At 41.8% G+C, this 27,789-nt stretch overlaps 2 protein-coding genes across 4 annotated transcripts in view; one reads left to right on the top strand and one right to left on the bottom strand.

The window, feature by feature from the left end:
* LOC108612731 (elongation factor-like GTPase 1) overlaps positions 1–27,789 on the top strand; it is an 89,837-nt gene that overhangs the window by 49,699 nt on the left and 12,349 nt on the right. The gene's annotated exons all lie outside the window — the stretch shown is intronic.
* On the bottom strand, positions 11,444–26,321 carry aos (protein argos). The gene is made up of 4 exons (XM_018005726.2): positions 25,324–26,321; positions 12,877–13,466; positions 12,643–12,814; positions 11,444–12,570 (listed from the first exon to the last, which is right to left on the bottom strand). Exons 1-4 carry the CDS (start codon positions 25,816–25,818, stop codon positions 12,358–12,360), a joined length of 1,470 nt encoding a protein of 489 aa, XP_017861215.2. The 5' UTR covers positions 25,819–26,321; the 3' UTR covers positions 11,444–12,357.

Genomic DNA, 27,789 nt, shown 5'->3' with positions numbered 1-27,789 from the left:
AAAGCAGTTGCCTGCCACTTGGCGGCAATAGCAACAGCGACAACAACTACAACAGCAACAACTGCAGCAGCAACTGCAACTGCGACGGCTGCCGCTAATGTAATGTGAGCATTACTTATTTCCATTTTTTTTCCTTTTTATTTTTGTTGTTTCTTCTTACCGCCAGGCCAGAGTCTCTCTCTCTTAATTCATTAATTTCCCACAGGCTGCAGCCCGCCTTTGGGTCGCAGCCAATTTCCACCGTGAAACCGTTGAAAGTTATCACCCACAACCCACAAGCGAATGTGTCAAAGCAGCGAATGCAGTCAAGTTTATTTTTTCTGCCTTTTTTCTATTTTGGGCACTACAACCACAACAACTAGATTACACGCATTGTCTCAGTATCTGTCTTTCTCTCTCTCTCTCTCTCTCTCTCTCTCTCTCTCTCTCTCTGTCTTTCTCTTACAGGCTCTTGACATCTCAACAGCAGCATCACAATAAAGTTGTTAGCGGGTGTTGCAATGCCAATTGCTGTTATCAATTACAATGTGCTTACTTACTATCTAGACAAACAAAATACACTGAGAGAAAAAGGAAGGTGAAATATAGCAGATAGGAGATAGAAGATGGGAGATAGGAGATAGGAGATAGGAGATAGAAGATAGGATATAGAAAATAGAATATAGAGGATAAGAGACAGAAGACAGACGAAAGAAGACAGAAGTTAAAAGAAAGATGATACAAGATAGTAAATAGAAAATAAATAAAAATATAAATAGTAAATGAAAGACTGAATATTGATGATATAGTACAAAAGAACGGAGATTTAAGACAGGCGAAATTAAAAGATACATAAATGACAGAAAAACAAAGAAGATGAAAGTGCGAATATAGAAAACAGAATATAATATATGCAAATATCGAGAAGAATGTTAAGCTTAATCACATAACTGCCTAATTTCTACGATTCAAAATTTGCTAATATTAGAGACTCTATAACCATTTGCACTGAGAAAAACGGAACGAAAAAATACCAGTCGAAAAGTCGAACAAGATGACTGTTCGACTAGTATTTTTTCGTTCCGTTTTTCTCAGTGCATTCGCTTTATAAATTCTCTCATCTGTGCCATAATTTTTGCTGCATTGCACATACGCACAGTTAGCCCGCATGACAGCTGCATGTGAAACCTACAAGTAAAATAATGTTCTCAAGCAAATGACACCAGCTGACGGGCAAGTGGAACGCACACTAATCGTATTATTTGATTATGTAAAGTTTATGTATGTGTATGTGAGAGTGTGTGTGAGTCTGTGCTTATTCAATGCAGTTCTATTGAGTCTTTTTCTTTACCATTTGTGGGCCAGTGCTGCGCATTGGACAGTTAGGTATACAGCTACGAAAGGGTGTCAAACACTCAGACTCTGACCTACAGCTAACCATGGAGAACAACAACAGCAATAACAAAAGCAGCTACAACAACAACAATAGCAACTGTGTCTTTTGTCTGGTCTAGTCTAATCTCTGCTGTTCAGCAAACGCATTTGCATTTTTTGTAACTGTGCTTACGCTTTAATCTAACAGACTCTCTCTCTCTCTCACACACACTCTCTGCCTGGCTAAGTTCCCTTCTATCTGTCTCGTTTATATGCTAATTAAATCATATAATTTCAATCTCAATCTGTCTTGTCATATAGCTCGATTTCAGTTCAGACTGCATTCTTATGCTAAAAAGCAAATTACTTTATGGATTCTCTTTGGTCTCTGGTCTTCGGCTGGATGAAAGTGTTTTTCTGACCCCGATTCTCAGGCCATGTGTGTGTCGGTCTGCCTTTGTGTGTGTGTGTGTCGCTTGCCATTGAAATCGGTTGAGCTTGAGGCATGTTTCACATATTTCATGATTTTACTTTTCCTACTTGTTTCGTTTGCATTTTTTTCTCGCTTTTCGTTTTTCCTTTTTTTTTTCTCCTACAAGATTTTTGCATTTTCTGCGCATATTTTCGCGAAGTGCTGTTCAACGCGGTTTTTCGTCATCCCACGCTCTTAATTACCCACTACGAGTGGCATCCTCTCCGAGCAGCGCTGCTTGAGTTGTTATTCCAATTATGCCCTGTTTCAGATGGCTGAATGTTGAGTAGATCTAGATCAAGTGTAGCAATGCACTTTGCTGCTGTAAAGTCTTTATTATGTATTTAAAATACCATTTAGTAAACGATGTTATGAAAGTATTCCTGTGGGCGAATTCATTTGGTACACTTCAATAGGCTTGAATAGGTTGAATAGGTCAGTTACTTAAAAGTTTCCAATCTCATACTCGAAAACTGTCATCACAATCTCCCTAGAAACGATACAAGGGCATATCAGTTCATATAGAAATTCCGCACTTTTTTACCTCTTCTTTATCTTAGTTATCTTAGGCACCACTTCCACTTGTTCCACTTGTTGGGCATTCATAATTAATTAATTAATAATCCAATAAATTATAAATTTCATTTCTAAGCAGGGCATCTTTCGGGTCGACTAAGTCTGCAGCTCCTCTGCTTTTTGTTTTGCCATTTTTAGCGGGTTTTCGTGTTTGTTCTGCTTTAGCAGTTTAATAACCCAAAAAAAAAAAAAAAAAAAAAAAAAATAGCTCGAGCAATTCCTGAGTTCGAATTTCTGCATATTTAATGACAGCCAGTCGAGTTGTTGACTTAATTTTGGAGTATTTAGAAAGCTATTTGCATAAATTGCCCAAATCAATTACAGTTAAATGGAGGCAAATTAATTGCGGGGAATTAATGTTGATTAGGGTGGACCCAAAGGCTTGTGCTGAGTGCATGGCATAGCTATAGAACGTATGTATATATACATCTATAAATAGCTCAGCTCTCATGCAATTTCTAGCTGCTGCATGCCACCTGTGTTACCTGCCTCACGACACCTGCCACCTGCCACCTCGTTGTGATGTATTTTTAATCATTTCTTATGACTTCATTAAAAATGCATTTGAAATTTGTATATTATATCTGAAGTGTTTGGCGTTGACGTGAGACCAGGTGAGCAAAGGTGCTCAGGTGCTGCCTGTATCTCTGCTATAGACAGCGCATTAAGTTGCCTGGCAACTGCTGCTGCTGCTGCATTGTTAACAGCTAAAGGCACAGCACAGCACAGCTTCATTAGAAGCACTTGCAGAGGCAGCAATCTAACGCCCACTACTCTATCTTCCTGCAAGCAGTCCTCTCGGCTCAGCAGACCGTCTCGGAGTTCCTTTTGTTATACTCTTATTGAAAATGATTTGTATGAGGGTAGCCTGCCTATATCACTAGGTATGTAACAGGCCGAACAGAAGATAGAAGATGGAAGATAAATGATATAGCACAGATAATAAAATGTAGAAGATGGCTGATTGCTTCTTGGTTCTCTTTGTCAGGGTATTTGTTAACTGTTCACTCTCGCTTAAATCCATCTTGGCTGCTTCAACCCAACCCACCCACTCGACTGCCACGCCCCCGCAGCAGCAGCCTTAGCCTGGCCATCAAAGCTGTTGATAATGTCATGGCGACTGGCTCGTCCAGCTTTCAGTTCCAGCTTCCAGCTCACAGGTTTTAAGTTTCCAACTTCAAAGTTGATGGGCTGCCAAGGCGCATATATCATCATCATTTCTGTCAGTTCGTTAAGTTCAAAAATAAAAGAAGAAACAAAAACAAAAAAGCCGAAAATACCTTGCAGAGGATGCGCTTGATTTTCTCTGCACCTAAATTAGATTTTTGCCATTTTTTATTTTTAATTTTTATTTTTCGCGCCTGCCAAAATCAAACTGCGCTTGAGTTCACCAGAAATGGAAAGTTGTGTTTGGAAGGTGTTTAGCAAAAACTGTATTTACTCGCATTGGCTAAACAATTATTATAAACAGGATATGAGCACATTTGGCCCACAAATTGTTGCGTTTTTCTGTGTTTCTGTTTATTTAGCTAATAAGCGACGAAAGTTTGCCCGAAAGTTTTAACGAGCCACGCAAAAAATGTGAAAAAAAAACCCAAATAGATTACATAGAGATGAACGTATCGCTAGTGATGAGATGATGGAAGTCCCAATAATTAGCTAGAGTTGAATGGAGGGGCAATGTAAATTAGTATAAGCTAAGAGACGAGCTGAGAAATCTAATTTAGTTAGAAAAGAGCTTGTAAAGTGGAACTGAGTGTGGAGATTAAAGCTGAGATTAGCTAATTTGTCATAGGGATGAGCGCGTGACTCACGAATATGGAAGTATGAATGACTGCAGCCATATATGTAAGTTATAGCTCTCATATGTATAAAGTCTCGCATCTCTAAGGTATTCACTCAGCGCAAAACTATTTCAAGCAGGATGGATTTGAATTTGATGCGTTGTTTGCCATTAATTACTCAGCGGGTCACTTGAGCACGCGGATTTTGATCAGACCCTAATCCCAGTTCGTGGCCAATGTTGGGGCTGAGAGCCGCCGCGGGATGCTGCGCCACTTTCTTTGGCCAACTGCTCGAAATTGGCAATGGACTTGGCACTTGGTCAGCGCCGTTTGTTTTCCCATGATCGTCTGTCTAGCCAAACCCCGGTTTGGTATCATTGCTTTGGCTAGAAGAAGAAGAAAAACAATCAACGCGCCTCTAAATGCGAATTCGCTTGGAAGCAACAACAATGAGGGAGAAGAATTCGTGCGAGATTTAAAGTTTATTTGGCTTTTAGCTTTTGCTTTGTTCGTTTGTTTGCCTGTTGTTGGCCAAGTAAATACTTAAATATAGCACACTTAAACAGTTTGTTGATATTGTTGTAGCGAAAGTGAAACTCGAATCTAGCTGGGATGGGGCTGCCTCTAATGAGAGTTAATTACAACATCAAAGCCATGATCTCTCTCTCTCTCTCTCTCTTTCGCTCTCTTTGTACATATGCCATATCTGAGGCGTATCTGCATTGCGAGGTAATTCTTCTGGCCAGATTGGGCACAAGTTTCGATTAGGCGCGGCCACAAAGGCAAGGCAACTAATGCAAATAAGCACGAAGACGACATAGAACAGTTGTTTTTCAGTATGACGCACTAGAGATACTCTAGAATGTGTTTTCTTGCGTTTGACTATAAATTAAACTATCTATCTATATATCTAGCTGACTCTGAGTATTATCAATCAGTCCTTCTCAATATCTATGTAGGGTTCTGTCATTCTAGCTTTACTATGACTCTCTCTCTCTATCATTCTATACTTACAATATCTTAACCACATAACAGCTTAGTTCTAGGAGCCCTAGCTCGATGGAGATAACTCTAAGGCTCGTCCTCTCTTTGCATAGTCCATCACGAATTCATGCCACCTCGCTGGTTAGGGTATAGAAAACTAAAATTGTAATAAGAAGCAGAAAACGGCGAGTGGAAAAACCGCGTTTACCAGCTAAACTCTAAGTAGAGAAAGTACACGCGGCGCACATGTAAAAGTAACCAAAAAAAAAAAAAGCCGAAAAAAGCTTAAAAAAAGATGCGAATCTTCGCCTTTGCCTTCAGCTTCAGCTTCAACTTCAGCTTCAGCTTTGACTTTGGCTCTTTGGATGTGGATTTTGGATACGACTTCAGTTTTCTTTGAGGTCAAATCGCGCGCTTTTACCGCTCGCTTTCGATCGAGGTCTGTTGCCCGCCTACGAATATCAGAAGATGTTGTCTAGTAAATATTACAACATAACTGTATTTGTTGTTGCCATAACGATTGTTATTACCATTGTAACCAGATGTTGTTGTTACTGTTGCTGTTGCTGTTGCTGATGTTGTTGTTTGCCCTGTCATTTGCATACTTAACACCTTTCGTCTGCAGCCTGTCTCGTCTTCGAATTCGAGAAAAGAGACTTTTCTTCACTTGAGCCAGCGACAGATTGAGCTGAGTTGGGCCACAGAGTTGAGGAGTGTTTTGGAGTGCTACGAGCATTGCCTTTTGTAATTAGAAAATAATCGACTGCAATGCGTTGGTGAAGTGGCAGGCGAGTCAGTCTATCCATCTGTCCATCCGCCTGTCTGTCTGTCTGTCTGTCCGTCCGGCAGTCAGTCTTACTTTCAATTTCATCTGCATGTGCGCTGGGGTTAGATGAATGCATGCAAACGCATCTGGAGAGCTTTGTTCGGTTTTTGTTTTGTTTTTGTGGTTGTTTTGTTATGCATGATTTGTAAGTCTGTCGCTTTCTTTGTGCGGCGCTGATGACTCGGCACTGCACTATAAGATTACTATGATTACGATACCCTGTAATCAGCAGTGTGCGTAAATGGGGCTTGATTACCGTTTTGTTAATAGACACAAACCGTCATTTGTGTGCGTTGATGGCTCTATTTTTGGTTGCTGTTTCTGCTTGTATATCTTATTCTTGGTCGTCATGGCCAGCTGACATAATTTAGCTATGCTTCCATCCTATCCATCAATTATATATAGAGATTATTCATTGAAAGTCAAGGCTAAACATTCAAATTTTCAGCTGAAGTCCAGCTGACTTAACTATGGTAATCAACTCAACATACAACTAAAATTTTACTCCCAAATGCAGCCTCAATAAATTTGAAATATCACATCAATCATGATTCGAAATGGCAAAGGTATATTCCAGGGTATCTCGACTTTTTGCTCACATTTTTGGTTTCATTCATTATTATTATTGTTATTGTTATAGCTTTATTGTTGCAATTTATTGCCAGTGAGCAATCAACAGATTCGTTATCGCCGTTGCACGCTAAGAAATCCATTAATTTTTTATGTATATATAGTCAGATATATGTATATATATCTGTATATGCCGATTTTCGCATATGATACTATTAACAGTTTCGTTCGATTACACTTTCACTCTCTCTCGCTCACTCGCTCGCTCGTTCGGTCGCCCTTGCCCCATTTGGCTGGCATTAAAATGCCATTAGAGGCTGCAACAGATTGTGGCAAGTATTTGCGCAGTTGGCGTTTATCAGTCTGAATCAATAACAAAATGAATCACAATTTATTCGAGGCAATCTAAAAGCATTCATTGATTAATTGCTGATCTGCTCGGCCCAGCGTTTGAGCATTTGAGCATCCGAGTTCCCACTGCCGCCTCGTTGGCCGGGGGCGGAAGGCGTGGTGGCAAATTACAAACGCCGTTAAAATTTCACTTTCTAAGGCAAAAACAAACCCATAAAAAAGAGCTGGCAGGTGAAATCTCTCTCTCCCAGCTTCCTGTGTCAGCGTCGCTGAGGAAGAGGCGCCGCCAGAAGAGGAAAACATCTTGAGACTAAGAGCTTGCAGCAAAAGAAATGTATTAAGAATAATTATGCCAGGGAAAATTGATAAGGCCTCGACGTAATGTTCTGCAATTAAATTCATAAGCGCCTCAACCTGTGGGGCACCCTAATTTTTTCAGTTTTTTTTGGATGTAGCTTGCATGTCAGCGCCCCAAAACGTGGCTAATTAGTGGAGTAAAAGCTGGCCAACGAGAAGAAATGAAGAAATTTACGTAGAACAGAACGAACAGAGTAAAGTAGTCGACTGCGCGATGCTCGCTCAGAAATTAAAATTACGTGGAATACAAAAGTGTAAGTGGAGAGTGTAGAGTGGAATGGAGAGTGGAGAATGTAGTGTAGAGTAGAGTGGTGAGTGTATAGTAGAGTGAAGAGTGGAGAGTGTAGAGTAGAGAGTGGAGAGTAGTGTGGAGAATAGATTAGACAGTGAGGAGTGTATAGTATATAGTAGAGGGTAGAGAGTAGAGAGTAGAGAGAAGAGAGTAGAGAGTAGAGAGTAGAGAGTAGAGAGTAGAGAGTAGAGTAGAGAGAATAGCGAGTGAGGTAGTAGGAGTATAGTAAGGTAGAGAGTCGAGAGTAGGAGTAGTAAGTAGGAGTAGAGAGTGGAGTAGCGAGTAGGGTAGAGAGTAGAGAGTAGAGAGTAGAAGTAGAGAGTAGAGAGTAGAGAGTAGAGAGTAGAGAGTAGAGAGTAGAGAGTAGAGAGTAGAGAGGAGATACCATTTCATAAATCAAACATTCTCCCGCTTTATCAATAAGACAGCTCTCGAAATTCTAAACAGGAAAATTGCAGCAAACCAATATACTCTCATTTGATGGCCATAAAATGGGCAATCAAAGCAGACATGCAATGCTTGCTGCTTTGGCGGTCATCAGTCGATTCTATGAAGCGGATACTATTAGTTGGACTTGTGTCATGTTGTTGTCTAATTTGTGTTTGTTGTAGTTTTTGGTCATTTTTAATGATGTGAAAGAAAGTTATGAGCTGAATTTTCTAATGACAGCCCTCGCACCACCCAACCACTGCCTCTGAGATCTATTGTCAGCGCTCTATCAGAAATTCTGTGGAATTCAAATTAGAAAATTCAACTTTGAAATTCGAAACTCTCACTGTTGCTGTCGGTCGCTCGGTCGCTCGGTCGCCCGTTCGATCTGGCCAATGCAAATCTCAGCCAGAGGCCATGGAGCAGGCTAATCAATCAATATGCTAGCCAAGCACAGTAGCTAATTCAGCGTCACATTCGGTCCGAGGGGGGAGTCAAAGAGTCAACTAGAGTTGCTGCAGTCATAAATATGTATATATTTACATGTGAACGTAGACACCTCAACATGCCATAAATAATTAGCCAACAAAATTTGCTGCTGCTGCTGTTGTTGTTGTTGTTTAACAAAATGTGCAACAGAAGCTGCTAAGACAAGACATGAATTGGCGAAAAATGAAAAACTTTCGCCACAACAAATAAATAATGAATGGAGTGTATTGACAGCTCAACAGCGGGTGGGAAATTGAGCCCGAACCCGCAGTCCAAAAGAGCTTGGTTTGATGAAAATCGAAAAGTTGGCGAATAAATGCTGCTGCCTGATCAGGAACTAATCAATTGTCAGCACACGAATGATGAAACACCTGTTGAGGCTGAGGGGAAATTGAGGATGATTGACAAAAGTGTAGACAAAAAGTTGAAAGGGCGCTTATCAATTAGTAATTCTATTGTAGGTAAGTGTCTGTTAATTGATGCATATATACATATATACGAAAAGATTCTGTTCCAAGATTTACTTTCCTAACCCGAATTACAGTCATTAGTAATTATAATAAATATAGGTATAAACTCTTTATATTAGTATTGTATTTGATTTGTGTTAATCTAACATCTCACAATCTGAGACTTGAACATTTATTTAAAAAATTGGAAATATCCTAAAACTTATTCAATTTTATTTTTTAATATCCATAATTTTCGCTGATAAAATTTGAATTGAAGAACTTTGCTAGATAAACTCTACAATTAATATTCAACAAGATAATTGTTCATGACTAAAACTTCAGTTACGTACATTTTCACACAGCCATTATGCCCAGCTTAACGAATTGCAATGGGTTCTGGGTATATAACATATAAAATAAAAACAAAAAACTGTTGCTCGTTGAGGCTTAAACTCTAATTAACGCCTCATCTGCAGTGTCCCCCCACTTGGCTGGCTTATGGCGGGCGAGAGAGATTGTGGTCGGTAGCCCAGCGTAATGCCACGAACTGTCTTAGCGCTGTGCCCATTCTGTCTGCCTGAGAACCTGAGAAGAGGCGCAGTAGGTGGAGTTCGTTTCGGCGCTGGGCTTGAAGTAAAAATCTTTTACGGTATTTCCACAGCTCACGTCGCCCAATTAGACGCACTTTAATGGGTCATTAAATGTGGATATATACACGTAAATGTGTGTGTGTCCGTGTGTGTGTGTATCTGTGTGTGATTTTATTATTATTAATAATTTCGCGTTTTATGCATTTCTAAGACCATATATGCCCACTGTAATTGCAGTCAAGCCCCGGTTCAAATCTCTCAAATCTTCGAATGTCAGCTAACTGTGCGGCGGGGCGTGTTGTTTTTGTATACCCTGGTAAGACTGTTAATATACTGGGTATATTGTTGTGAAGCCAGAGATAATAGTAGATTATTTAGTATATCAATGAATGCTGGCAGCTTGAGCTTAAAGCTCAAAAGCAATAAAATGTGCAGATATATATTCTTATATTCTCATATAAAGAGCTCTTCTATGATATCATATAATAATTCATATAATTTTGTAGCAAAGAGATTTATAAATTATTTAGTTATAGATTTTAGATATATAATATAGTATATTAAAATATATTTAGATATATAACATAATTTAGAGACATCAAACTTGATATATCGTTTCCCATAAAGTTTTTACAGATTCTAATGATTGCTTAATCTGATTACCGTAATGCATAAGAATCAAGGAATAGCCTATATTAATAATAGAGAGTAGCTACACAAGACCTCTAGGGTATCTTGTAGTCTATCACACTCTATCTTACCTGCTGCTTTTGTGGCTTCTGTTGCCTATGCTGCAGTTGCTTTGACTCGAGTTTTTAACGCGCCCAGCTTCCGGTTGGCGTCATAAAAAAAAAACAAAAACTGCTCCTCTTTCTTCTATGGCTATGTTCGCACTTGTTGTTGCTTGGCTTTTACGATTTACTTTTTTCCTTCTCTTGATATTTATTTTTTTTTTTTTGTGAGTTTTCGCCACGCTGTTTTTACACCTCGTTTTTTACACTCGAAACTTTTTTTATATGCTTGTTTCTTGATAATTTTTCCCTCTCGCCACTCGTTCACTCTCAGTTACAAACTTTTTTATGTTTTCATTTCTGGGCATCGTCGCGCGTTAATTGAATTTGCGGCATGGCCAAGCGCCTGCCCAGCTGCCCGGCTGCCACGCCCCATATCTCCAATCCCGTTGCCAGATCCAGCCGCGCATCCAGTCGTCTATTCGCTGCGCTATTTATTTAATTATATTGCCGCTCACTGGCTCCGTCCGCCACTCGGTTTATCTGCTTCAGTTGGCTTTCTAGCCAGCGATTTACCTTCTCTTCTTCAGTTTGTTTTGCACTAATCATTTGCATTTTTCAGCAGCGGACTCTTTATAGTCCCATAAACTTAATTGTCTTTCTTTTTAACTGTTTTTGTTTAGCCATGGTTTTTGACCAGGAAGTGAAGTTTTTGCTTCAATAAACATTCCATTACTTTCGTTTGCTTGATTTATTCTATTTGATATATAAAATTTTTAACACAGTTCTATGCAATTTTTACTTGGTTGCTGCATTCACTATTTAGCTAAGTTTCGCACCCAAGCAGTTGCATATGAATTGTTTGACGACGAAACTTGTTGCATACTTTGCGGCGGCAAATGAAAAGGCGAAGCCTTTGAGGTCATCTTCAGTTGCAATTAGGTTTATTGCTTGAATAGGTAACATTTATTGAAAACCGATATATTTCGTATTTTTTATCAAAGCCTAAGCTTGATTAAAAGTTGACTGAACTAACACTCTAAAAAAACTCATAAAAATATTTGCAAATGCATTCAAGGCTGTTGAAATTTATAAATATTTATTATATATTTATTCATTTTTTAGTGCTCAACTAAATTATTTAGTATATTTAATAAAACAACGTAGCACATATTTCTTCTTCCATATACATAATTAATTTTATTTATTTTGTTCTCGTTTTGGTCTTTATACAAAAGCAATATACATACATATACATATATATATTGATATGATTATTATAAAATAATAATAGGGAAATGCCTAATACTTAATTAGCCAAAATACTCGAATAGAAATATATTCAATGGGAATTTATTATTATTACAATGTTCTCAGTGGTAAATTTTACAATTTTTGGAAGAATTACAATTTTATAGTTAATTTATTTATTTATATATATTTTTTTTTGTTGGGTATATATAAATATTTTCGTAAAAATATTAAAGCAAACATATTTTCGTTTCATTTGACGTTTTTCTCTGCAGTTTCAAACTGTTTATGAATATTTGTAGTTCTTCCTCTTCCTCTTCTTCTGCTTCTGTTGCTGATGCATGCTAATTTGGCACTCAAGGGATTTATACGAAGTTGGAATTGAAATGTTAAGCGCAATCATTTATATTTAGAATAAAATACAAAGTTCGTACAAATATATACAGTTAATATTAGAGATAGAGAGAGATAGAGTGAGAGAGAGAGAGAGAGACATTTGGAGAGTGGGTTAGGATAACGCTCTTTATAAATATTCATTACAAATGATTTGTATAACAAACTGCGTCTTAGAACTAATTAAATATTCGTATGCATATAGATATTATTGTTTACATGTGAACAACAAAAAGACCTTTATACACACCGGACACTCACACCCTCTCAGACACACACACATACATATACACACACAAACACCTGCTCTCTCACACATACATATATTAGTTGTAGTTTGTATAGTTTTTCTTGTTCAGTTTAATTATTAACTTGGCGAGACTCAATTGGCTCAGTCGACTTATATGCATAGTGCTAGCTAAACCTATAAACCCACATATATGTCTATGTCTAGTATTCAATCGTTGGCCATGCAGTAGCCGGAATAAGTTTGTATGTTATCCTCAAGAAAACTTTCGCCCGCTATAACGCCGGATTGTGTATGATGGCTGGGACAGCGATGGCCCTTGGGACACTGGCACAACGAATTGATGTTGACCTCGTCCAGAAACTCCTGGCGCTTGCGCACTGTAAACAGCTTGCAGGGCTGCTTGCGCTGACAACGCAGACGCTAAAGAGAGAGAGTGAGAGAGACAGAGTTAGGTTTAAGCTGGAGAGGATTAGACTTATGCAAGCTACTTACTGTCAGCGGCGAGCAGGCGAATAGATAGCGATAGGCTGTTGGACTATTGGGCGCCGGCTCCCGTTTGGTCAGATAGGTCACGGAGTTCTTGGGACAGCGACAGTGCACTATTTGCTCAGTGACATTCAGCTCCAAGGCTGTGGTTAGCGTCCAGGTGTAGTCACGGAAGTGTCTGCAAGGCAATGGAAATTTAGCTAAAGCTCTCCTGGATAACTGGATTTGCTCTCTACTCACTTGCAAACGGGCAACTTGTGCACGGGCTGGCAGAGCTTGTAGTGCCTGGTCTTGTCCGCAATGGTGTGGCCGTCCTCTACGCCCAGGCTGCTCGGGCAGCCGCCAATGAAACTGGTCGCCTCCTTCTGGCCACGATGACCCGAGTGGCGCATATGCGCGCCGCCACGTGCCGGCAGGTGTGGCAGCTCATTGCCCGCCACCTGTTCGTAGCTAGGTGGCAGCGCTTCATTATAGTCGGGAGAGCGTTCCAGGTAGTCGCTCGAGTGCAGCTGCAGATCGTCCTCGTAGACAGCGCCCAGCTTCTGCATTAGCTTCTTCAAGTGCAAGCTCTCGTAGCGCTTGTCCTGGTAGAGTCCCTCGCCCAGCAGCAAGCGCTTGTGCTGCAGCAGTTTCTCCTTCTCGTAGTAGCTGCGGTGCTTCTGGCCCTCGGGCAGGCCATGGCCGTGCTCATGATGATGCACGATCACGTTGTTGGGCATGCGATTCGACTCGGGGCAACGGCACTGTCGCTCTATCCAGGGCGTCTCGTACAGGTCAATCTTGGAGCAAACCGCGTTCGGTGCGCACACCGGCAAATCGGCCTCAGAGTCCTGCAAGCAAGGACAGAAAAGGAAACGAGGAAACTTAGTTTGTGACAATTTGATTTCAGTTTTATTAATGGACTCTCGCTTGTGCCGCATTTGCATAGCCAAGTGGCAAGCACGTCCTCGAATCTGAACGAGCCATTCAAATAATTTCATTCATACACTTCCCAACAACTGCCCAGCAGCAGAGCAGGAGCGAGGAGGCGGGCCCATAAGGCGAGCATTGAGTTCGCTTTAAGAGTTTGAAGAGCTGCTTTACAGGCTATTCAAGCAAATAGCAGGGGAACAGACCTCGCAGCAAATGGAAAGGTAGAGGATAGTTGGTAATAGAAGCAATAGGAAGTTAGAGATTGGGGATTATCTTTATAGATACTAACTGGAAAATATGTTAGGAATTCCTCGAGATTCCATATTTGCACTAAAGATTCCAAGGAAATATGAGAACATAGATGAGAATACTAGGGAAACATGGCTTATGGATGCCTAAAAAATGACAGGAAATATCTGAAGGACTGCACTTCATCTACTGGAGCTGCTCAATCTACCATTAAATCCACTGTAAACTTAAGTTAGTCTAGTTCTGTCAGATCTAAGCAAACCTTCACCTCGTCTACCAATTCACCCAGGATAACCTCTAGCCCACATTTGCTTAATATACCTTTATGAAAACAGAGAAGACCCCAAGTTCTGTTGGGTAAACAGCTGCTTGATTAACATATGTGTCTGTCCCAACTGCTATAGCATATCTAATGCGCTTCCTCTATCTATCTAACTATGTATATGTTTGTTTGGGACTCCATGGAGTCCAGTCTGTAAACATCCTAAGCAGATACTTTTCGTTTAATTGAATTCCTAGCGCCTCTCAGATTGTCTTGTTGTCCGTTGTCCGTCCCAACACGTTGTTTACTTAAACCCAGTTCGTTCCTTGCTCTCTGGGCTCACATAAAAGCTTATGTTGTCCTTGCTCTGGTTCTATTCCTGTATGCCAGTTCTGTGCTATAAACATAAAATCCAACTAGCAACTGCGGACTTTTAGTTTTTGTTTTCGCTTCGCTCGCTTCGCTTCTTATCACCCCCGCTACGGCCGTCTGGAGCTCGGCTGCCTCGTCTCTACTGTCATTTATCCCTCTCATTTGATTTTATTGTATGGCACTCTGGCGACACACAACACACACTCACATGAGCGACAACAACTGCGTGAGTGGCGACAGCAACAACACGTTTCCAATGAAATTATCGAAAGCAATCAATTTTTTAAGTGGAACTTCTTTCAACTGGTACCTTTTTGACATCTCTCTCGATGAAGTTGTTGTTGCTGTCTTACTTTTTAGGCTGAGCACTTTTCGATACCCTGTAGACGAATGTATGAGGGTGATGTTTCAGAGAACTGAATGGGGGTGCAGGATAAGTGCCAAATACTCCACGTTGGATATATAGTACATATCTTGATTGGTAGATCGTACTTGCTTCCTCCTCCTTTCATAACTAAGAATTTCTCTATTTAATCGCAACAACTTACAGGGTATTTCATAGTTCACAACTTCCCACTCTGCACCACTTTAATTTGCTTCATTTTGTTGTTTTGATCTTTTGTTTGGTTTCGATTTCAATTTGATTTTCTGTTTGTGTATAGCCAAGCCATGGCCCCTCGATATACGGCTGGTTCCTTCTGATTTGTATTCAAATTATTTTTATAATGAAATCAATAGGCTGTCTCCAGGCGTTGTTGAGAGTGAGTTGCACCTGCCCTAAGGTACAGCTACCTGCGCGTCCTGCTGCCCCTGTCGTTATCTCTCCATCTCTATCGTTTGCCCTGTCTCTCTCTCTCTCTCCCTCTCTCGCTCTGACTTTGCCTCTACTACTTAGCGCGACCGTGACGAACCGGAAGTCCGGAAGTGATTTAGTGCAGGCGACCGCCTGGCGGAAGTAAATAAATATATGTAAGTGCAGCAAACACACACACACACACATGCACTGTGTATGTGTGTGTGTGTTCTTTAAAAAGGGATTAGCACTGGCACCGGAAGCATAGCAAAGCCAAAGCCAAACAGGTTGCCTATCTGACCTTTTACCTTTAGCTCTATGGCTTTGCCTATGCCCAGCCCTCTCCCTCTCCCCCTCTCTCTCTCTCTCCGTTGCGGAAGTTGCCCTTCTGCCTTGCTTTATTAGTTTTATTTACTTCCGCTCGGCATTTACTTCCGCATTTGCTTGGATAAATTCCGAAAGAAGCAAATCGCTCGCGTTTCCCACGCGTTTTTGACCTACATTTCATTGTGTGGAGGGGGCGTCACCTGGCCCCGCCTGCCAGCTGCAGCCTGCTGCTAGTTCCTGCCACTGCCACTGCCGCTGCCCCTTAACCCTTTTTTGGTTGACAAATTTTTCAAACATTTTCTTCATATGCTCAAAGCTTTGTTTCACGGCTTTGCCGAGCAGCAGCAAGAGCAAGGAGCAAGGAGCACTCGAGGGGAACCTTTGTCGTGCTATCTGACAGGATATGTATACATATAAATCTGTGCATATGTATGTACATGTGCATTATGTAAGGAGCTGTCTGTCTGTCTTGTAAGCAGCGTGGGAAATTCTTTGAAATCCGAGCGTGTATATCGATGGCTCCCCCTCTCGCCAGGCTCCTGCTCGAGCTGAGGGTAGTTTGGAGTGGCTCTTCGCAGAAACCGTTATATACGTATATGTATGTATACATGTGTACATATTGATAATCAAATAGGCGAGTGTGAGTGTGAGTGTGTGCTTCCTTTAGTATAAAGCAAACATGCTGCCCCTCCTCTAACCGAAATCAGTGCCTGAGATAAACAAGCTGCCGACTCGACAAGAAAGTTTACGTTGCTGCGAAACAGAACGAAGAAGACAAGATAGAAAACAAAACTTCAGGCGGATATCCGGTTTAAGGCGAGCAAAATGAAAAAAAGGGTGGGGTCAGCACACGTGTAGAAGGTAACGTGCCGACTCCAGCTCCACTCTGCCCCTCCTATGCCCATTCGACGACACTTTATAATTTGCTCGCAGCAGCACGCGCGCGCGTGCTCCACAAACAATTAGCTTCATGTGTGTCAAAGTGCAAGAGGAGGAGGAGGAGGAGGAGGAGGCGTAGACCATGTAGCAGCCAAAAGCCAAGAGCCAAGAGCCAAAAGCCAACAGCCAAAGGGCGCAGCGGAAGTTGAGAGAGATGACAAATGAAAGGCAACCATGCAACGTGATGCGGCAAGCACTGTGCAACTTTTGAAGCCCCATTGCTGCTGTTGTCCAGCAGCTAAGCTGTGTGCATCGGCTTCTCCTCTGCAGCGTCTGCTGCTGCTGCTGCTGCCTCTTGTTTTTTTTTCGGCTAGCTGCTTTAAGAGCTGTCAAAGGGTTTTACGCACGCTCGTTTAATTGAATCAAATTAACCCGCACAACCCCACCGAAAAAAAGAGAACGATGAAGAGGCAAACAGCCGTAAGTGTAGAGTGGGGCGGGGGCCAGCAGCGACTGCTGCTGCTTGTCATGCCCCATGTGGCTGGGGGCATGCTTGGAATTCTGCGCCACAAGAGCTGAGCACCGGAAGCTGTGCTGCCACAAAGATGACAATGACTCTTACAATATTTTTTATACCCTATAAGAATGGGAAGAGATTGAAAGGGGGGATGGTAATAGTATAGATGCTGACCCATCTATACTATACTACGGTAAATGTTTGTCATTTTGGATAGGGCAGATTCTATCATTATATAACATATTGGTAAAGGAAACTAATTACGATCTATAGGAACTGAGGAAATATTACCGAATTTGGTAAATGATATGATATAGAACATTTTTCTTAAAACATAATAGCTGTAAAGTGCTAGATAAATTATATATATAAGCTTATCCAAAGGAACTCAGGACCTGTAAAAGCTAGAGTCATCAAACTTGTTACTTGAAATGCTCTAATGCTAAAAAAAAAAACAAGAATTAATAGATCTAATATCAGGAATCTATTAGAATTCTGATGAGAAGAGCTAAGCTTAATAGAGTTAGTTTATAAAACCCTCGAGTACTAGTATAAGCAGCTGCTCTTATTGTATACGCATTTACAGGGTATCTAGCAGCACAGCAACTGACTAACGCATCTATCACATTCCAATGGCAGCCGGAGTGTGCGGTGAAAACGTAATTTAGTCAGCTGCATAACTGGCATGCCAATGCATCGCTTTAGCTTTTGTCTTTAGCCTCAGATTCAGGCCCAGACCCTAGCCCCTAGCACCCCCTGCCCCTCTCAATGGCTGTAAGCCCCTCGGACTGCTCACTCATTACTGGGGGGAAGCCTTTGATTGTCGCTTAGCGGCGACAGCGTAATTTGATCTTGCAGAGCTAACTGAACGACTGAACGGCTGACTAACTGCGTGACTGCCTGACTGAGTGACTGAGTGACTGACTGCCTGACTGCCTGTGGCGCTCTTAGGCAGTGCGCACTGTAGACGAAGCGCTCCAGCTGCACCTGCTGCTATCAATAACCCAAACGGCTTGACATGACGCGCGCAAAATGCCAACAAAAGGACTTGCCACAAAAGGATCGACCTGCCACATGTGTGAGTCTGTATGCGTGTGTGTGTGTGTGCGTGTACGTGTGTATTGCCAATCAGTGACATAAATTTCTCGAATGCCGGAAGAGCTCTGCCCAAAGAAATGCAACGTCTGGGCAGGGATCGGTGTTTGGTTCCCATGAGGGCGTTGACGGCGAGAGCGGATGACGTGGGACGGACAGACAGACGGACGGATAGGCAGACGAACGCCGGCTGCTGCACATGCGCCTTGCATAGCCGTTAGACACTTGTGCCAGGCGGCTGCCGCAGTTGCCGTTGTTGCTGCTGTTGTTGTTGCTGTTGTTGCTGCTGTGGCAGGTAGTTTGGCCCATGCAACAGGCGTTCGCTGTTATCTTTTGTCTGTGCGTTAATGATTTTTCTATACATTTCCTTTTGCTTAGACTCACTCTCTGCTCTTTGTTGTTGTATTTCCACATTTTCCCCTTATGCGCAAGAATTATGCAATCTGGCAGCACATGTGGCTGCAGAGCAATAGATGGATAGAGGGAGGGGGGAGAGAGGGGAGCGAGACGCAGAGGAAGTGCTGTTTGGTCAGCTCACGCTGTTTACACGAAAATTCAATTAAAATTGGAAATTGTTTCTGGGCAGCGAACGGAAGTGAGTGAAGAAGCTTCTTCTAGCGGAAGTCACACGGAAGTTGTCGGACCCAGCTTCCAGGCCCAAGCTTCCACTTAATCGTCAGCTCATCTCTCAACGAAAAAAAATCGTTCGTTCTTTTGCTCAGGAATTCCACTGAAAAACACTTAACAAAAACACACACACACACAGACACACATATAAAACTGGGCTGGACTGTGGGCCGAGCCGGAAGTAAACTGATTCTGAACTCGGCTTTGGTTCTTAACATATTTTGCATAGCCCAAAGACTTGGCCCGCGTCTCGAATCTGGTCTTGCTCCGACTTCCAGCTGAAATGCGGCAGAGCAGGCGGCGGCAGCAGATGAGGAGGTTTGGCTTACTGGGAACTGGCCGTGCCACTTTGGCGCGCCTTAACGGAAACATGCCAGCCTCAACGGCAAAACAAGTAAGAGTGCTGCCGATGGCAATGATCGACTAGCAAGTACCCTGTAAACTTAGGTTTAGATGAAAGTGTTAGGATAAACAGACGAAGAAAGCTATCGTTATATTCCTTATATATAAATATGTCAATCGATATATATCGGCCTAATGTATTCCCCACGTGATTTATCTATGCATTCTATAATGACTACATTGCACAGTTATAGCTCTTAGAAATAAGGAGCAATACTTAAGTGATCATGATGTGCTTATCGATATATATCGATTAAGAGACATTGGCTGTGGTTGTAAGAAATTATATATTAGATTTTATGCATCGAGAGTGCATTAACAGTTAACCAAGTAAGCAATCTTCACATATGCTCATCCGAAACAGATCTACCAATCGATACTTATCGATGTATAGAAGAGAAGGCCAAACTGATCACCTCATTCAAATCTCAAGTCCTTCATAGCCTTTGGTCAACACATCAAAGCCTTCGCCCAGCAATCGCTCTAGGGTATGAGCAAAAAAATTTCATTCATAAAAGCGCAAAAATGCCAAAAGGAAGCAACCGCAACAGCAACAACAACACCACCAACAACAACAACACCACCAACAACAACAACAACAAAGCGGTTACTGGACTTTGTTGTCTTTCAGTTCAGGGCGCAGGGGTTGCTGCGGGCATTGGCCGAATGAGGGGGGGGGAGACTTTGGTTTATGGATTGGTTAGGAACGCCAAGGAACTGGTTTGCCCGTTTTGCCAGGCCAATTGCAGCTGAAGTGGGCCTGGGACATGTTGCTGCCGTCCATTGTTATTGCAGGCTGCTGTTTGCGTGGATTTTGCGTAGCTTGTTGATCGTCACAATTAATGAACGTCTACGCACACGGACATCCACACAAAACCACATCCACATCCACATCCACATTCACATTCACATTCAGTTGCACATCCTCAGTTGCAGCAACGGAAAAAAGCAATTCATTCATTCATTCAAAAAATGGGGAGACAAAAACAACAACAACATCAGCAGCAGCAGCAGCAGCAGCAACAGCAGCAACGTGGCATAGTTGTTGCCATTGTAATTGTTGCTGTGGCCAAACCGCAAAATGTTGCTGTTGCTGTTGCTGCTGCTGTTGGTCTGTAAACATGTTGCTGACGGTAGCTGTTGCTGCTGTTGCCCGTTGCCTGTTGTCTCCTTTTACGCTTAGCTAAATAAATCAATCTTGGCTACATTGTTGTTGTTGTTGTTGTTGTTGCTGTTGCTGCTGCTGCTTTCAGCATTTTTATGAATGAAAAGTTGTTGCTGCTGGTTGCTGTGGCTACGTATTGCTGCTGGCTGTTGCTGCTTGTTGCTCTGCGTGTGTGTGTGCGTATTGCTGCTGCTGTTTTTCACAATTTTTAATGAATGACAGCAACAGCAACGGCTATAGCAGCAACAATTGCTCGTAGCCTTTTGTTGTTGTTGTTCTTTGGATCGTCTGTTAATTACGATCGAGTTGCAGTTGCTGTTGCTGCTGTCCCAAACACGATTGTTGTTTTGTTTAATGAACACATGCGCAGTTGCCGTTGCTGCTGTTGTTGTTGTTGTTGCTGCTCGCACGCGGTTTTTATGAATGAATGAATCAACAACAACAGCAGCAGCAGCAACAACAACAGCAGCAGCAGCAGCAATACGCGCCCCGTTTGCGTATTTATAGTTATTTGTTTTTGCTGCCGTCGCCAGACGCTGTAAACAATGCGCCTTTGGCACGTAATTAGCACACTTACAGATAGCAGCAGCAACGAAAACAACAACAGCAGCAAAAGCAACAACAACATCAACCAAATTGGAACGTGTCCGTCAATAACTGTAACTAGATCTTGACTGAAACGGAAACTGTGCTACTGCAGCACACATTTCCGCTAGATCTTTTCCAATATATGTATGTGTATTGCTGCTGCTGCTGCTGCTGCCAGCAACAGCAGCAACATGTCCCAATAGCAATCACATACGCATATGTATTTACGTTTTTCTTCTTTTGCTTTATCAAAAAATTGTTACAAGTATAAGAAAAAAAAAAGTTGACTTGGCGCGCGCGCCAGTTCCAAAACTTGAGCTGATTGCCTCGAGAAACACGACAGCAACAGCAACAACAACAACAGCAGAAGCAGCGGCAGCAATAGGTGCAACAACAACAATATATATAAATATATATAAAAGTGGGCAAACTAGTTTTATGGTATCCAAGCATCCGTTGGCTCAGGTTGTAGCAGCTCTGGCTTTAAAGCATTTTTTTTCTTGAATGGAGCTCCACTGTAAAAATTGTGGACTGGAATTTTCTGTAAGTTGTTGTTGTTGTTTTACGTGAATAATTGTGCTATGTTGTAGCTGTTGATGTTGTTGTCATTGATTGTTGTTGTTGTGCGTTTTATGCTAATGCGTTGGGCATTATTAAAAATATGTTTGCTCATAAGTGCACTGCGAGAAAATGGTTAAGTGCTTGATTGACAATATGTATATATTTTATTGGATATATAATATACTATGGCATATATAATATATATAACTTGGGACAGTACTTTTTCATTAACTGTTATTGCTTTGCCATTTTTCTAGATTTTATTACGAATATTTTGTATATATTATATATCGCAAACATTTTTTTGCAGTGTATCATCAAGACCACAAAAGTTTATATGCCTTCTTCTTACTAAAAAAAAAGCTGAAATTTATATTAGACAAATAAGTCTCTTTTCTTTATATATAGATTTGAATATTTTCGCTCAGTGTAGGATTAGGTATTAAAGTGTGTTCAACTTGTCTTATTGTGGCAAAAATTTCCAACAATCTTTTTATTTATATATTATAAATTATGTTTATATCATATCAGATATTAAATCTCTTTTCTTATGTTAATTTTCGCTCAGTGTATGATTTATGCCAACCACAATCGCTGCTGCTGTTGTTGTTGTTGTTTCTGTTAGCATTATTGTCTACTCTCTTCATTCATTCATTCATTTTTTTTTTTCCTTTTTATTATTTTCTTGTTTTCGCTTTGAATCACATTGAATAATTTCTAAATTTAGCATAAAAAACATTCCCCGACGAGAAAGGCAAATAGATAGAGAGAGAGAGAAAGAAAAAACTAATAAGAAAAATTATGAAAGAATGCAAAAAAATAACAAAAAACAGAAAAAAGTTCAAGTCGTAATACGATAAACTGGCATAAGCTAGACATGCGCTGTAAGTCGTGATTGTGTCGTGATCGCATCGTGATTATGGCCTAACGTGACTTCCACATTGAAGATGATTTGGCTACAAATCAAATATGATACGACGACCTTCAGGCCGGCCTAAACAAAAACAAAAGCAAAAACACACCCATAAATTGATGTGATATTTGTGTGTGTGTGTGTGTGTGTATGTGTGTGTATGTGCGTACAGTGTGACCTGGCTATGGCTGTCGTAAATTCAGTTTTATTGTGAATGAAATTAACATAAAATATTGGGAGAGTAAGGAAGATGGCGAAAAGCTGTGACAGTCGTAGCTATTGTTGTTCAAAAGTAGGGCGTGCCTCGCTGTCGATAAATAACTGTAGATCACGCATTGCGCATACGCACAGTTGGCCGACGACGATAAAAAAATGCCGTTTTCACACCTGGCTGGCAATTACAACAGTAACAATAAAAGCACCCACGTGGCCGACTGGCTGTCGCTCCATCTGTCTGTCTGTCTGTCTGCCTGTCTGTGTCTGTTCCTCTGTCTGTCTGTCTGTCAGCTGAGCCATGTTTATGCTTGATTTGTTTATGCATTTATCAGTCAATTGAAATTCTTTGAAGACCTTTGCTATCTCTTGGCCAAGAATTTAACAGCATGTCATTCATGTTGGCAGCAGCGGCCGGCAGCCGGCAGCCAAAAGCCAACAGCTTTTAGCCATGCCACGCGCACTGCGACGCAACTCTGTCAGTTGTTTAAGCCAAATATGCGTAGCTGATCTGCTTGTATATGGCTAACAAATCAGTTGTGTTGTTGTTGTTGCTGTTGTTGCTGTTGCCCATTCAAACATTTGGACGCTCATTCATTCATAGATTGACTTGCTCAGCGAAGCGAAACGCAGTCACTGTCAGCGTCGACGTCGCAGTCAGCTTTGACGTCGCCATCGCCATCGTCGTTGCCGTTGCCGTTGCCGTTGCCTTTGCCGTCATTTTACGTTTTCATTCATACGTCTCCACCCTGTCGCTCAATCGCTCGCTCCTGCTCACTCCCATTGCTGGAGCGCCAGAGTTCTCGCTCATTCCATTTGCTCGCTTCGTCGTATTTCATTCATGAATTTTCTTTCATTCAGCTTTGCGCGTCGCCCCTCTTTCTCTCTCACTCTCTCTCGCTACAGCACCACAACCTCTCTTCACAACTCTACGCCGCGCTACGTCTCTCACTTGCTCACACACACACAGACGCATCTCCCTGTTGCTTGCTGTTGCCGCTGCGCTTCTCATTCCTGTCTGTTCTTCTGGCTCTTCTTGTTGTTGTTGTTATTGTTGAAATCATTTTTAAATACCGGAACTGAATGTTTAGCGCTTTTAAGCATGGGAACTTTTTGTTTTCTTCTGCATCGAGAAAAAAAAAACAACTTTAGCTTGCTCTCGCTCTTTCTCGCTCTCACTTACTCTTCTCTTACTATTTCCAGCGCTTGTTTTTGTTCTTCGAACAGGAATTTTTTGGCTTTATTTCTATTTTAGGTGTTGTTCTTATGCCTTTGCTTTGGGTTATTTTGTTTTTTTTTTTTTATGCCCGTTCAAAATTTATTGCAGACATACGGATTTCTGAATTTATGGGACAGCCATAGCGGGAGCTGTGCGTGTTGCTGCTGCTGCTGTTGTTGTTGTTGTGGCTTTTTTAGGTGTTGCGGTCTGGCCGAAAGTCTGGGAGATGTGTGTCACGGCAACTAGAGATCGATTTGGGAGTTTTATCGGGCTTACGGCCAAGCCTAAGCGAATTCAATTAAGAATTTCCCTTAACTTCAAATGAGATTTATAATTCTAAAAATGTAGATGGTTTCTTAGCAGACAAAAGAGATCTTTACTATTTATGGATAATATTATGGAACCTCTTATTTATGTAAACTTGGCAAAAATAATCTTGAAGAAGTGTTGCTTAGTAACTAGATTAAAAAGTCAATCCTTTAATCAAACGAGGTTTGCTCTATGTGAATAGTTTTTATTTCAGAAAAGTAAACCTCTAAATTGACTTCTGATCAAATAAATCCTAATTACGCATTTTTCGCACATTTCATATATAATGAAATATAGATTAAAAACTGCTGGATTCAGCATTTGTATCATCTTCCATTTCCTACTTGATTCATTCAAATGCCAAAGCTTTGGGAACTTAATATTCATACCCAACGTTTCTCTCAGTGCATTGCAAGCCTCTCCCTTACTCCCTCCCTCTCTTTGCGCTCTTTGGCTTGTTTATAGTGTCAATATTATCGTGCCGATTGCTGTTGCTGTTGCTGTTGATATTTCACGCCTCATGACAACTAGGGAGTGTTTTTTCCAATATTTTTCAATGGATTGGCTATACGATCTAAGCTTGTTAACTCATACCCAATGTAAAGTGAAACAATTGTCGTTGTTTCACTGGAAAGATTCGTATCTGAGCCGAACTTGGGGCGCAACTTGGCTTAGTCATTGTTCGTGCCTCATATTGAACTCTTGACCCGCAGCGCTAATTGGTTTATAAGGTATCGCAATTGCTCAACTGAGCTGAGTTTAATTGATCAAATGTGACGACAACAGCAACAGCAACAGCAACAGCAACAACAGCAACGTTGTCAATAAGCGAAACAACAAACAACTTTCATTTTTCATATAAAGCAAGCGATGTTGCTGTTGTTGCTTCTGCTGCTGCTGCTGCAGCTGCAATTAAGTGTGTGCCCCGTTTTGGTGGGTGTCAAGTGTAATGGCTTTTACAGAACGTCAATCTCTATAGGGCGGCAGCTAAATATAGACAAAAGCCCAGAGCCAGTTATAGCCGCAGCCTCGCAGCGAAACCTGCTGTTGGCGGCTTAGCTAATGCTTCTTCTTACAGTTGCTGGCGTGGGCTTAGAGCAGCCAGTTACAAATGGCAATAACAACATGGGCAACTAGCTATCTATAGCAGGTGTTGCTGCTGCTGCGGCTGCGGCTGCATTATGCAATCGCTATGCAAAAGGCGCAGCAGCAACTGTTGCTGATGCTCAATTAGCTAGCTCTCTCTGTCTCTCCGTGTCTCTATCTCTCTTTCGTTTTACTTACCCCAACTTGATAGAGTATGCGCAGATCCTTGACGCTGTGCGCATGCTTATTGCTATTGCTGCTGCTGCTGCTGCTGCTGGTGGTGGCCCGATGTTGCTGCTGCTGCAGCATTTGGCGCGCGCGTCTGCCCATAGCAGGCTCCAGCTCTGACTGCTGCTGTTCCGCTGAGATGCTGACCACATCTACAGTTAGCGGCTTTTCGCTGGTTGGCCTCGCCGTGCTGCTGGTTGTGGTTGTTGTAGCTGCTGCCGCTGCACCTGTTGTTGTTGGTGTTTCTGCTGTCTCTTTGGCATCGTAGATAGTATATTCCAGGCTCTTGAGCTTTGCCTCGCTCTCGGCGCTGCTGGCCGTCGGCGTCAGCTCGTAAACCTCGAGCGGCAGTCGCGTGCCCTGCGCGCCGCCTGTCAACAGCAGCAGCAGCACTGGCAGCAACAGCGACGGCAGCAACATAAGCCGCAGCAGCAACAGCAGCGAATGCGCACGTATGCTGGCCATTACAGTGTGTGTCTGTGTGTGTGTGTGTGTGTGTGTGATTGGGTGTGTTGCTGCGGTTGTTGTAATTGACACTTTTTTTTTGTGGGCAACAGCAATAGTTGTTGTTGTTGTTGTTGGCAAATCGAAACGTTGATTGTTTTTTCTATAGATAGTATTGACTGTATCTGTTTGTGCTTTGGCTACAGTTGCAATTGGCTTTGCTAGTTTCGAATTAGCCTTGGTCAGCAGCAACAGCAGCGGCGACTGCCTGCCTCACTAGCTGCCAACATGTCAACACACAAATCAAACAATTTACAGGGTATACACTTGGTTTTCTTCAGTTGTTATGGTTGTACACACTCTCTCTATATATTTGAATCTGAATTATTTGATATATATATTTAGTGTGTTTCAGAACACGCGCTTCGAGCTCTCGAACTTTTCAACGTGTTGTTGCTGTGGCACGCGGTCTCGTCTGCTCGTCGCAAACTCGCAATTCGAACTGATCAAACAGCCAAACGAGCGACAGCAACTTCAACAGCCGCTGAGCGTGCGGCAGGCCAGTGAGTGAGCGAGCGAGCGAGCGAGCGAGCGAGCGAGTGAGAGTGTGTGTGTGTGTATCTGTGTGGCCAAGACTTGAATGAACGCACACAGACACCCAGGCACACACACACACACACACATAGTCAGGCAACAGCAGCAGCGGCGACTGTGAATGAATGCGGCTAGCAGCGCAGCATCCCTTGCATATGTGTATGCGACTGTGTGTGTGTGTACTGGTGTGCTGTTGCCTGCTCGCATGTCTCTATCTGTGTGCGTCTGTGTGTGTGTGTGTATCTATGTGCCTGCAGCCGGCTCGCGTGCTGAGCGCTTGCCGTTCGGCCGTTCGGCTGGACGTTTGGGTTGCATCCTTTAGCCCGTTTTTGCTGCTGTTGATTTTATTTATATTTATTTGTATTTTTCTTATTCTCTTGTTGTTGTTGTTTTTGCTGTTGTTTCTCTCTGTTGTTTTTGTCATTTTTACTACGACCGGAAACTAATTCCTGTCCAGCGACATTGTCTGGCTGCGTGTTGTTGTTGGTGGTTGTTGCTGTTGTTGTTGTGGGTATTTTTTGTTGCTGGCCTCAAGCGCTGCTGTTGCTGCTTGTTTAATTTCGCGCGCATGCCAAAAAATAAGCCAGCATCAGCTACAACAACAAGACAAACTTTAACGCTGCTTCAGCTGAAGTGGCCAACACACACACACACACACGCACACACACACACGCATACAATTCAAGCGAAAAGCGCGCGCTTCTGCAGAAAGCCCGCCAATTTTTTTATGGCTCTAGCGATAAGGTTTCATTTCAGTTAGCATTTCCACTTGGCCAAGGCACAGCTTTAGCCGGGATCAGAGCACAGAGTAGAGCCAAGTCGAAATGGCTGTGGCTTTTATAAGCTTTACTTGAATTTTGTGAACTGAAATGTCGGCATAAAGTCGTAAAGTCCTATATGAAATATTAGCTTGACCTAAAGGCAGGCCATGTCCTAGACTATAACTTTTAGTGACATTTATTAGCTTTAAGCTGTATTTTAGCTATCAGTCAAAGTTTGCTTTAATGCCACAGAGTTTCGCAAATATTATGCCTTGAAAAATTCATTAGGAAAATGAATCTCTATGGATTATATCCTGAAAACATATTCAAGGAGAAAGTGCCTGTAGAACAATAGCTATTCCCAGGGCTCAGGCTGCCTCTTAGTCGGTTGGTTGTGTCTAGAGCATTCATACTTGCCTTTTGTTAGTTGTCCATTGATTTCCAGCAGCTCAAACTGTAATTCATATAATGTCGTGTCTAGTAAATAAATTATTTTACCATTAAGGTGTTGCAAATGTGAAGAATATTAAATATATTTGCTTATATTTAGAAGCAGAATATTTGCCTTCAATTATAGCCATCATAAAATAGAATAAAGTTTCGCATTTATTGATATTTAATTGTTTTTTTATTTTGG

The sequence above is a fragment of the Drosophila arizonae genome, chromosome 4 (assembly GCF_054131065.1).
Source record: "Drosophila arizonae isolate 15081-1271.41 chromosome 4, UAZ_ARI_1.0, whole genome shotgun sequence".
Classification (NCBI taxonomy): Eukaryota; Metazoa; Arthropoda; class Insecta; order Diptera; family Drosophilidae; genus Drosophila; species Drosophila arizonae.
Note: the sequence above shows the minus strand (reverse complement) of the source record. Positions and strands in the feature narration are given on the sequence as shown.

Bases quoted from the DNA above. Each gene is read 5' to 3' on its own strand.
- aos (XM_018005726.2), bottom strand. From the start codon at position 25,818: ATGGCCAGCATACGTGCGCATTCGCTGCTGTTGCTGCTGCGGCTTATG. The intron at 13,467-25,323 runs GTAAGTAAAACG...CCTTGCTTGCAG, and splicing joins GCATACTCTATCAAGTTGGG to GACTCTGAGGCCGATTTGCC. The intron at 12,571-12,642 runs GTAAGTAGCTTG...CTCTCTCTTTAG, and splicing joins TCGCCTGCTCGCCGCTGACA to CGTCTGCGTTGTCAGCGCAA.